The 12,507-nt window shown below is 36.5% G+C and overlaps 1 protein-coding gene across 1 annotated transcript in view; it reads left to right on the top strand.

Moving 5' to 3' along the window:
- Positions 1–10,755, top strand: part of SNTG2 (syntrophin gamma 2) — a 174,858-nt gene extending 164,103 nt beyond the window's left edge. Inside the window, exon 17 of the mRNA XM_064508091.1 lies at positions 7,918–10,755. Within this exon, the coding sequence (XP_064364161.1) occupies positions 7,918–8,049 (132 nt within the window). The 3' untranslated portion in view covers positions 8,050–10,755. The remainder of the gene's footprint in view (positions 1–7,917) is intronic.
- Positions 10,756–12,507: the final 1,752 nt, after the last annotated feature.

The following is a 12,507-nucleotide window of genomic DNA, read 5'->3' as shown; positions in this document are numbered from 1 at the left end:
AGCAATTAAAATTAAGGCCATGCTACTTTCAACACAAGACCAGCTTATTTTTGGTGGGAAACAGGAACAATGGCAAGCCTGAAGACAGCTCTTTGTGTTCTACTTACACTACTATAACATAATGTTCAGTAGAATGATCCAGTAAGAGAAATCATAATGTCACTTGATTATTGTGAGCCATAGCAAAGCTTCAGCTAAATTTTGTCCCATACACTTCCTGTCTGTTAAGCATATAACTTGAGAACCTTACATATTTATCTTAGTACATACAGTTTTCTTTGTTCACTGACTTCAGGCCTCAACACTTGTATTTTCACGGGGATATAGTAATACATCGTGGTATGCTTTTGCAATTATACTCTTCAGCATAGTTTTGCAGCAAATCCTATTCTCTTTAAAACTTCAGCAGCGTGGTCAAGGACACGTCAGCAGTTGGGTTCCTTTTGTTAGATTTCACTGTATTCATCTGACAGAATATTTATTCCACATTAATACTGTTGAGAGATATGGCAAATTAAAGAAAGTACAAGCAAAGCTGTCTCTTAGAGCAACATTTAGCTCTAATCTAGCACTCAAACCCTTATGCATTTCTATTAACGTGGTTCTTTTGTTGCTGACATCTGGCAGTTTACTATTGAACATCTTAAGAGCTTGATAATGATTCACAAGATGACGGTGGATAAGAGTTAAGACTTTGCCTGTATGGCAGGATCGGACAGTCTGATTGCTGTTTGAAATTTATGTAAATATTTGCTGGAAGAGATTAATTTAGTTGGCTGCTCGTAGACAAGCATATCTGGAACAACTTTTCAGATGAATTTCTTGTGCATTAACAAAGTTTGCATCTGCCAATGCAAGTGTTCCAGATTTAACAAGAGACAGTGACATTTGGAATCACTCAAGCTGGAAGTGAAAAGCTGACTGACTCTTCCAGATCCCTGTAGAACAAGTATTAAAAATTTAGGTACAATTTATAGATAGACTTGCAATTCATTTGTCACAGACTGTTGGCATCATTGCTTGCAAGGTAAGAGCACAATTTTAGTTTATCATTCTGCTGTTTGTGCAAATAACAAACTCAAACAGGATGCCAACTAAAAGTTTATAGCTGAACAAGCTTTCATGCTTCATTCTATTGCTGATAATTTATCGTTGCATATTTACAACAATCTTAACAAGCTGTGAGCTACTGATACATTTGTTCTTCTTAACCATGATATGGCAACCATCAGTTCCAAGCCCTGGCATACTTGTTGAGATTTAGCAGAAATATATAGCAGAAAAATAGCAGAAATTCAAGATTTTCTTCTGCTGTTTTGATGATTTCTGCTTACTAGACTTAAAATCCTAGCTATCTTTATCTGTTCTTTTTTTTTCCCAAAAAGTCTGATTATCGTTTCAATCTGAAGGACTGAAATAATATGCTGAAGGATATAGTAGTAATATTTGTAGTTTTGTCAACAACTAATAAACACTGAGGCTTGCCGATGTCCTTAAAGAAGCCATGGAATAAACGGGGCACAGTAATGCTATCCATCAGTGTCTATGTTATCTACCTGTTGTATTATGCAGGCTCATGTCTTGTTCAAATGGTGATCCAACAGCTCTCGGAGTAATCGATAAAATTAAGCGTTGTGTGGTAGTGGCTCAATGGGCCTGTGCAAGCAAGGTTTTTATGGTACATAATAAATTCAGCTCTTCTAGGCAGGTGGACAAAAAAGAGCATGCATTTTTCTTGCTTGGCTGTGCATATGTAGTGATCCCAGGGAGTGCAGTGTGTACAGATTTCATATGGTCAGTACCAGCTGACAGATTTGCAGTCTTGTCCTCCCACTACTTTAATCCAATCTTTTATGTTCTTGTCTTCCTGTCTTCCTTCTAATGCTTTTGCTGTACCTAATCGACTTATTAGGAGATATAGAGTAAACTGAAATAGCCCTGATTGTTGAAATATTAGACACCCATAAATTCTTCTAAATACATATAGAAATACACTGAGAACCCTAATTAAAGAAAAAACAACAATCACAGATGGGGCAAACAAGCAAAAGGGTGGAGTTAGGTGACACAGAGTGAATGAAATGATTAGTTACCCAGTGGTCTGCCTGGCTGGGTGTGGAGAGAAATAGAGTATCAAATGAAAAATAGATTACGGGAGCAATGCATTCATTTGAAAGAAGCGGCATTGGTGTTATTTTCTAGGAGAAATTCACATTACATTCTAAAACTGAAGAAGGCAAATTTCTACCCTACAAAACGTGTTCCAGATGGTCTGTTCCTAAGAGATATATCCACCCCATGTCACCGGACTATGCAGCATCTGCATTTCCCCAAACAAGGATGCAGTCCCTGTCTTCCTACCAAATCTACATTTCCAAGCTAAAACCGTAGTCCTCTTCCCCTTTCTCTGTAAGCTGCCTGCAAGCTGTATCCACTAGCACAATAACAGTTCTCAGAGCAAGCTGTATCCTCAGCCCACACAAATCTGCACCCCAGCTTCTGCTTTGGATATATGTGACTCTCTATTCCACAACATCTGCCTCTGGTGAGCCACTGTCAGGATTGTAAAGGCAGTCAGCACGGGCATCAGATATCCCTCAGACAGCAAGCACCACTGCCTCACTCATACTTGTGATCCTCTGGTCAATACTACTGTGATGAGGTGGATCTGTGAGCACTTCTGATGCGTGAGGCCACAGAGGGAACCCTAGTCCTCTGATACCACCGTCATGGGCCATCCCTACTGGAGCCTTGCACAGGGCACCTCCAGGGCTCTGCTCCTCTCTTCATATGGTCTCACATGATTGCTCACCCCCACAGATAACTTAACATAACCTGACACTCGGTCTCATAAAGCAGTATTCTGTATATGAAATATTGAAGACGTGAGAGTGCTCAAAAGTGAATCAGCTGGTACACTGCCTGTAGAGTACTTACATGAGCCACCCATTTGGCCACCCTGCTCTATAACAACTCCCAAAACTAGCATCCCTCTTGAAAATAATCCTCCAAATTGAGGGACCTGCACTGTTAACTGGAGAAAATAAAGCCTGTCTTCACTTAAAACATAGTTTTAGCAATACTGCTCCGCTTCCAACTATACATAAGTTATATCAGATAGAAATAATAGCAGAAAATTAATATTCAAAAGGTAAATCTCATCAGGTTAGAGGAGCTTTTCTCAGCTCTTTGGGGCATTTGGTCAGTGTGCTGAATGTTCAGCAGTGTCACATCAATGAGTTGCTAATGTGGTGGGTATGAGACAGTAGAGGATGGAGCCAAGTGGTGACAGAGGAGCCATGACACAGCAAAGCTTTGTCTTCCTTGCAGGACATGGTGTGCGTGCTGCACCTCGTGGCACTAACTGTGGGACTGTGGCATCCTAAGCTGATATACTAAGGCCTGTATTGTTTTGTATTAAGGGTTGTATTCTACTGAAAAAATGAGTGTGTACTTCATTACAGTTTCAGAAAACTTCAACAATAAGAGTTACATAATAGCACTAGATTTTTTTGACAGTGTTTATATTAATTTGTATTTATTTACAATATGCATCTATTCAATAAAATGTTTAGAAACTTATTTCCATACGTGCTCCATATCTGTCAATCAAAACAGAATAAGCAGTTTGTTTATTATGCCAAAAAAAATCATAATAAAGATTTCCTGGGCTTAAATTCCTCAAAGGATTTTCACCAACATCTTACTCTTCATTTTTCTTTCACAATGAGATCTCATTTTGAGTATGAGGCCCAAATGAATACTTCAGCGACTGAATGCCAATTATTACTCATTACCTAAGTGTTCACTTTGCTCTAAGTTCTCAAGAGAGTTTTCTTCTTTTAGGATAATTATTTCTTAATCTGTTGACTAGCAAGCATGAAAGAACAGAAGGTTGAGAGAGTTTTGCCTCTTTCATTAATGTTACTTTATTTTCTTCTTTTTTAACTAGACATGAATGACAAAAATAGCACATTTGGCTCATCAGTATTATTGGCTTATGCTCCTATTGTTTTTATTAGAGTTTATTAGTGTTTTGTGTTTGTCACTATTTTATAATCTTGGAAGTGTCAGTCTGTAATTTCCATTAAATTCATAGGGATTCATAGCTGTTTAACACATTTCAGAATGAGAACCTCTACAGTAGATAGATTGTTTTATTCCAACCAAGGGATATTATATCCTTTTTTAAACTTTTTCACATTTATGCAATTCATAGGAACAGCAATAAGCTTACCACAGAAATGGAGATGCAGCATGACAAAAAAATAACTATAGCTGCTGAGAGAACCAGCCTCTCTCTCTCTCTCTTGCTTTCTCCCCTCTCGTCTCTCTCTCTCCCTCCCCACTTCTCTCTTCTTTATCTCTCACTCCTTTTTCCTTTCTCTCCTCCTGCTCCACTTTTCTTTTTTTAACAAAGCGGGCTGGAATCTTATCAAAATATACTTCTTCCCTATGTAAGCAGCTCTGTCTTATTTCAATAAAGCTGTAGTATCCACTTGCCTTTCCCAAGAGTCCTTATAGTTTTGCATCCTGTCCTAGAGGAGACTAGAAAGCTCACATTTTGATAATGCAGAAGCATGTCCAGTGCAGCATTTAAATCATGTTAAGGTTATGAATTTTTTGCAATAAAATATAAACAGGTAGCAACATCTTGCTGAATATGATATTATGATAACCTTGCCTGGCTGACTAGAGACTGTGAGAGTTTCTGAGCAGTAGGAAGTCAGATAGCAGTTTGAATTGCATTGCAAATACACGTAATGTTATACATACCCTGAAAGCAGAGCTTTACTGTCAAAAGCAACAAAAGCTGAATATTAGTCAGTCTCCCAAGACCTGAATCTGATCTGGACACCTCGTATAAGTTTCCTTAATTTTCTGTCACATTTGCGTAATCTATTCTTCTGAGTTAGCTGCTTTCAGATAAAAGAATATATGATTTTGATTGTCTGATGATGAGCCACCCAGGACTGATTAGTATATGTATCTAAAAGTTTCTGCTTAAATATGCTCTGCAGGACTTGGGGCTGAAAGCATTGTCCTCTAAGGCTTTTGTCTGCACTGAGCAAGCACGGGAAGGAGGACAGCTGGTTGACAAAACTTTCTCTGTCCCAAGGCTACAGTGTCTGAGCAGGCCTTTCCCTGTAGCTTTCTTGGATGTTTCACACAAGATAAAGGCACTTGTAATACGTGTTACACTTTGGGAAGAGCGTATCTCGGGAGCCTGTTGAATATCATTCTATCACTCTTACTGCATAGTAATATTGTTTACTGCCGCCTTATGTTGAAGAAAGTAGACAATAATGAGAAATTACATTTGTCTGACGATAATAAATGTGCTTAGTGGGAAATAAAATCACTGAGACAATAAAATACATGTGCCTGAGGTTGTAAAGAACCTGTGCACAATTGACTGAAAAAATCAGTAGTCTCATCTTCAGCATGAAGTAGAGCCCTCAAATGTCTGAGAAGTTACCTGCTCCTTCTCCCCCCTTTTTACTTTATTTTCCACTTGTGCCTGATCAAGCACTTCCTGTTCTCTTCACAACCCCACCAGGATCCCTGACTGTTTCCTGAAATGGAATAGTAGAAAGGCGAGTACCAAGGGTTTTGTTTTGTTTATTTTTTCCTGCAATATGCGAGGCAGAATATGTATCCACAATTTGCATTCTCCTGTTTGCAGCCTAGTTAGTACAAAAAAATCAGCAATGAGCCCCTGTCTTTTGAAACTTTTGCTGAGCACTTCTTTCATGTGAAAACTCTGATTAGTGCTGGTCTAAGGGGGAAATCAAGCAATTTTCCCCTATTTAGATTGAAATATTGTGTCCAGTATCACTGTTTACTAGCTGTGCCTTCCTAACAAATCCAAATGAATTTTTGATTTCTACTGAGCCAGGTGCAGCTTTTTCAATACAAAGTATATTTAGTTTACTCTGGGGATTCTGCCAAGCAGAAGCAAAGAGATATGGCTAATCTAATTTGCAGATTTTCCCTGAACAAAGTTATCCTGTCTTGCCATTCTTGCTCACAAGTTGATTTCCAGTAGTGGAATCACAGTATTATTTACTGTGTATCAACATCTAAGTTAGTCATTGTCTCCCGTCCTTGGGGATGTACACAGTGACCCAGCATTTTGATAATACTTTGCTGTCATAGAGAGGAGACAGTAAGATTCTATCATACAACAGAGATATGTAAAATATTTATTTAAAATAATACAGCTATCTGTCACTGTAGCATAAATGAGATAGCTGTTATTTGCTACACAGTATGTTCAAATATCAATATGTTTACAAGGACACCTGTCTCGTTATCTTTAGCTTCCGAGGGAATCGAGCTAAGCATCTCAAAGAAAAAAGTCAATAAAATAAAGCCATTGAAAAAAAAAACAAAATGATATTTATCTCTGGGAGTGCTTAATCGCAAGAAAGTTGGAAATAGGGTAGTAATAGACATTGGAAAAAAATATCCCATGATGGAAAAATAAATCTTTCAAACATCTTTCAGTGAGCACTGTAAATCTGGACACAATGAAAAGCAGAGTTTCTGATTACTTGTGGTACTTAAAAGAGTTGTTGTGGTTATAGTGCATAAAGATGACCTCTATCATCCTGGTCCAATTTCAAAATACCTGTGGTAACTCCAGGCTTCTGGGGCCCTGAAATATCAAAGGCGCCGTATAAATGCATCATACTCTTTATGGCTGAAGTTTATGTGCATAAGTATCTTCATCTTCCAAAAGCACTTCTTAGCAAACTTGGCCTGATGCTGAAGTCATTAATCATGTGTGTTACTCTCTTCTCCTGAATATTTCCAGTAATTTCAATGATTGATTTCCTGAGCATGTAAAGCGTCACAAAATGAATCGCCATAAATAGCTGTTAACAGTTTAAGACATCCGTTATTAGCAGCAAAACTGCTGCCAAGTAAATCCGTAGCCTTTGATCCCAAATTGGTGTGATGATTAGCTTTTCCTGAGTAGTAACCTTGAATTCCAGATATACTGTTCGAGGCAATTTTATTTAGAAGGTAATCATAAAATACTCTGATAGGAAAAACAAAAGCCCAGTTCTTTGATTTCTTTTTAAAAGAAAGCATATACAGTGTGCCTTGATAAACTACTATGTAACCAATGCCTTTAGATAAATTTCCTGTTGAAACCAAATGTCGTCTCTCCAAACCAAAAACCCTCCCAAATATCCACACAATATACTTACCAGGTGCAGACTTTACATATAATAGTATTAGGTAAATTAAACATGTTTTTTTACACTATATTTGCTGTATTTCTACCAGAAAATCACCCCATTTCTGGCTGGGGAAATTGGGAAAAAAAAAGTAATTTGTGCACGAGTAATTAAATGCAAGTTATAGAAGTCAAGGGAATTCAAGAACTGGTTGGAAGTCTGCCTTTCTTGCTGAATTAGGGTATATGAATTTCATATGCAGCCATTATTTCTATACGGTGATCGTAGTGTGACTGCCTCAGCTTCTGTCCTACCTCTGTCCTACCAGTCTGATTGTTTGACTCCCAAGAGGCTGCCAAAGTATATGTCCTCCTCACCCCCTTCTGGCTGTGTCTCAGCACCACATCTGCCCCAACTATCCTTACTCATTCAAATATTTTAAAATGTGTTGAAAGTTTATTCTTGCAGATTGAATCTGTTTTCATTGTCCAACAATAAAGCAGCACAAAGAGTGAAAACTAAAGTGACATAATAGTGAAAAATGTAAGGTTATATAGCTTTTAAGAATAACACTTTTAACTTTACACTTTTCTATTAAGATTCACATTTTCATTTAATTTCCGTTGTTGTTTGCTGACCAGTCTCTTCTGTGTTTACATAAAATGTGTATAAACCTGAATATGATTCCCTTTTTTCTCTGTTTTCTTTCTCTTTCCTCCTCTTTCAGGAACTTGAATTTCAGGATCTGACAGCAGTTTTACACTGTATTCACTCCTTTATAGCAGCAAAAGTGGCATCTGTGGATCCAGTGTTTATGGACAGCCAGAGTATTGCAAGGAAATATATGTACAGTAACTGAAATCAGATTATTTGTCGTGATTATGGAAAATAAATTATTTTCTTAAAGAAAGTAGCTATTTCATGCACAATATTGCAACTTTGTGATTTTATAAGAAGCCTATAGTTGTGTTATCTGTAATGTTAATGGTTTTCACGCTGTTCACCACTGTTGAATCTGACAAGTTAACAAACATTAAGTCAAACTGAATCAGTTTGTTGTCTTTGGCATTAATCTAAAACTCAGAGCAAATATTCATTCAATAATATTTGTGATGTTATTTCAGTTTCTGTTCTCATGGTCATATATATCCCATATGCTACATAAAAACACAAACCAACATTTGCAAAGTATGTGACCAAAATTTGGAGTTTCAATCCACTTTGAAAAGTTCAAGGCACACAGACAACTTCTACAGCATATGGTGGAAAAGAGCTAATTTTTGACAAAACCAAAATGGGAATTGGACTTCTATCTTGCTTGTTATAGTTGAAAAAATAATTCCTCCATCCATTTATTTTAAGGCCTGAGAATTAGCTCTGGCAAAGCACTAAGTACCCTGTTTCTGACTGAGGAAAGGACTTAAGCACACACTTGACTCTAACCATATGAAGTAACCCCAGAGGACTCACAAGATAATGTTAATTTTGTATTAAAATATCTTGCTGGATCAGCTGAAGAGCCTTGGGGCATATGTAGGATCATACCCTAAGGACCCTAACTGTAGGCATACTCTTTTAGAAAACTTGCCCTAAGTTTTTCTTTTTATTGATAAAACTTTCAGGAATCATTCATTTATTCATTCACAGACTGAACTGACAGTATCCTCTGTTATAACCCTATGTGTACAGCTTCTTTAGTAAGTGTTTTGTTTAGAGGTAGATGCTTTAGGTGTAGGGTAAACATAACTAGACATAAAGATTTTGCTGGCCCATCCATCTGCCACTTTTTTCTACAGCTGTAATCTTGACTCAGTATGCTTATACAGAAGGTAAGTGAGGTTTCTCCTTACTAAGGAAATCCTATGGCTCTTTTTTTGACATATCCGTAACCTCCCTTCTGAAATCACTTGCTTATATGCACTGATAATGGTTCCTGCTATTGAAATATTATAAAAGAAAGACATTTTAATTTGGATGGATAGTCCCCTATCATCCCCCTAATACCAAGTATTCCAGGTTTCTGTGATAAAAGTCACAGTTGTTCTCTAGTGCAATTTTGAGGCAGTAACCAAAAAAGCAGACAAGTGTATATGGATAGTTCATCATAGTATATAGGGATCCTGTTTATCAGAGTTCTCTCCAAATTTTAGGAATCTAATGAACTGTCCTAAAGCAAAATCCTTGATTCACTATTTAATAAGGAAAGGAGGTAGGTACTTTTAAAAGCCCTCAGGTGAGGCTTCTGTTCTCATAACTTAGGTGCTTACAGCTGGTCAGAGATGAGTGGCCTCTTGAGGTCTTAAGGCAGATAGTTCTCTCAGCAGACTGCAGTGGGGTCTTAGGCACTTACTTACATTAAAACGATCCTTCTCTGTTCACCTTAAACTTAGGCAGAAGTAAAGTGCTTAAACCAGGCGATTTGATCCTACCGTAAGGATTGCCTATTTCCATGTGGTATCCTTAGAGGAATTCATTTTAACTGTGGGGACACTGTTTGCAGATCTAATGTTGTTTGCAAGGAGACACAGTAGGAGAGCTAAGTTCTGTTAAAACAATATTTAGCAAAGATGAAGAATATTTTAATTAAATTTAAATATTTGTAAACAGTATGGTATTTTTAACAACTATCATCTCAAGTTTTTTTCAAAAAACACTACATTAATTATGTTTATAGAACATGTTTTTATGCAAAACATCTCATTTAATCATATTTCCACTCTTTGTATTTACTGAGCTTTTAAGATTCACAGATCATAGCAATAAAATCAGAATAGCTTTCTTACAGTCAATTTTCAATTATTAGCATGAACAGTTATAAATGACAGAGCGACTGTAGGTGGAAGAATGATGGAATTCCTCCTCTACTTCATTTACTGCTATTATCGCTTGTATGAAGTTAAATACTAACATGAAACTAGTGTAACTGAGTGGAAAATTGCACCAGATACTACTGAACTAAGACTGCACACTCAGGCCTGTAGACCTAGTGTTTTAAATATTATGTGGTAAAAACATAATGCGTCTTTCTAAATATTGTGAATAAAAGCTTAACAGAAAGTAAGCTTAGTTTATTAAATAATCTTTCATTTCTACAGAAAAGTTCTGCAATTCAGAATGAACATTATTAAAAATGTAGAAAGTCCATACAAATAGAATGAAACAAGACAATAACAAGCTAATTGTATATAAAAATTATGATTAAGACTATTCTGAATTTTAATAGCCTTAACTTTATGGAGCCATAAAATAAAATCTCTCTGGGAAAGAATAATTCTTAATTTGCTTGGAACCATAAAGATAACTCTAGTCCTTCATTTTGACAATTCTTTCTGGTGCCCATTCTCTCTTCTTACTTGGAAGTTACTGGTTATATTCGATAAAACATGCATTTTCTTGTAAATTATTTTTCAGTTTCTCTTTTAAATTTTCTCAGTCTGTTATATTTATACAAAATTGTATTTATGGTTCTACTAAGGACTTCGCATTCTCCTACTCATAATCCTGTTTTCCATTTCCTGTTACCCTTTCTCTTAGAATAGCTTTGTGAATGCTCAAAGAAAATAAATCAGAGGTTTTTTACAAAAGCAACTGGATATTTCTCATGGAATTACTAAATACTGTTAGAGTCTTTTGGTGAGCTAAGTTCTCTCCAATTTTTGCAAGACAGTAGTTTTCTTCTGATTTGTGTAAATCAGTCTCTGTAGGAATATTATAATATAAGGTATATGTAATATAATATAAGGCCATATAAATTCCCACTTTGGATTTTAGAGTTGTATTTTAGAAATAATTTTCCAAACATATTTTTAATGAAGCAACTGAAATACCTTGTTAGTTCGCTTGCTTTTTCCTTCCCTTTAAACACTGAAAAAATCCCAAGGTAGGGACTAAAGGCTAGTTTTCTGGGGAAGTTGGCAGAGGCTGGGTAAAGCTAACAGGCAGCTAGTTAGGCAGCTGTTATGTAGGACTTCCACAGGACCTTGTATTTCTTTGTAGTTGTTTTAACAAGTTAACGTGTACTTCATACGTGAAAATGTTATGCTTCCAACTTGTTTGGTTGCTAATGCTCTTTTGTTACTTTTTTTTTTTAACATCAGTAAATCGTATTATCTTATTATTGGCTTCAGAGGTTTTGCAATATAATATGCATGTATTTTGCCCAGTCAAATGTTTTTAGCATTTGCACGATTTTTCAGCCCACTTAAGACACCAAAATAGCTGGATTACCAAATCATAAATAGAACTAATGGTGGATGGATACCTTCCACAGTCAACCTTAAGAAAGCAAACACTAACAGACAGGGATGGCAGCTGCTTTATGGTGACTAGGCAGTTAGAATGTCAGATAGTAAATTACTAATCAAGGCAGAAAACAAAATTTAATGTGCATTATTATGCAATTGTGATATATTAAGCTTTAGTCTTACTGCCTCATTATTCACCTGTGTGTAGTTTTCCCTTATTTCTTCCAGGGGACAGAAAGTTGTACCAGAATAAAATACGGGCTAGGAGGAGAGGACAGTTGCTACAGTAGAGCCATAAACAGAAAACTGAGGAAAGAAGCATGGAAACATGCTTAGAAAATTGTACACCATCTCAAAACCAAGTAAGACCACTTATGACTAGAAACATAGCAAAAACGAGATGACTTCTATATGTCCAGATTGTATTTATGTCTTTAATTTAAGCTCAAAAATATTAAAAGGCTAAAAGTAATTATACTTGCAAAAATGACTTTGAGCAAATGATTGCTCCAACAATGTAAATCAGAGCAGACAGATCAGTGACTTTTACTTATAAACTAAGCAGTGCTATGACTTGGGCTTGGGCACTGGCCTTGAATCATGCTGTTAATTTATTAAAACAATTTCTGGCATTCTGTGGTCTGTGCTAATTAAAATTTTCAGAAAAAATGCCTGAGCACAGTTTATGAGCTAGAGTCAGCTCAGGTCTATTCCCAGTAAGTGGTTTGGTTGTGCTACCCCATTTAAAACGTAAGAGAGTTTAATAGAATAGATATGGCCAAACCATGCCAGATGGCCTCAGGGATAGAAAACAGGCCCTGACAATTTTAGTTTATGAATTTAGACAGAGCTTCAGATTATGGCTTCAGCCATTGTATATGACCTATATTATTTATTTTTGCTTATAGTCATAAAGCACAGAATTCCAATAGTGAAGCTGTGCTGATCCATCCAAACCTCAAGTTCTGCAAGTCTGACTTAATTTTTTTCAAAAGATCTCTGAAGAACAGTAATTCTTACCAAGTATTTTCTACCCTTGTGCCAGTAGGCCTAAGGCATAAACAGGACATGTT

This window comes from Dromaius novaehollandiae, chromosome 3 (genome assembly GCF_036370855.1).
Source record: "Dromaius novaehollandiae isolate bDroNov1 chromosome 3, bDroNov1.hap1, whole genome shotgun sequence".
In the NCBI taxonomy this organism is placed as follows: Eukaryota; Metazoa; Chordata; class Aves; order Casuariiformes; family Dromaiidae; genus Dromaius; species Dromaius novaehollandiae.
This window is presented reverse-complemented; position numbering and strand designations above follow the sequence as displayed.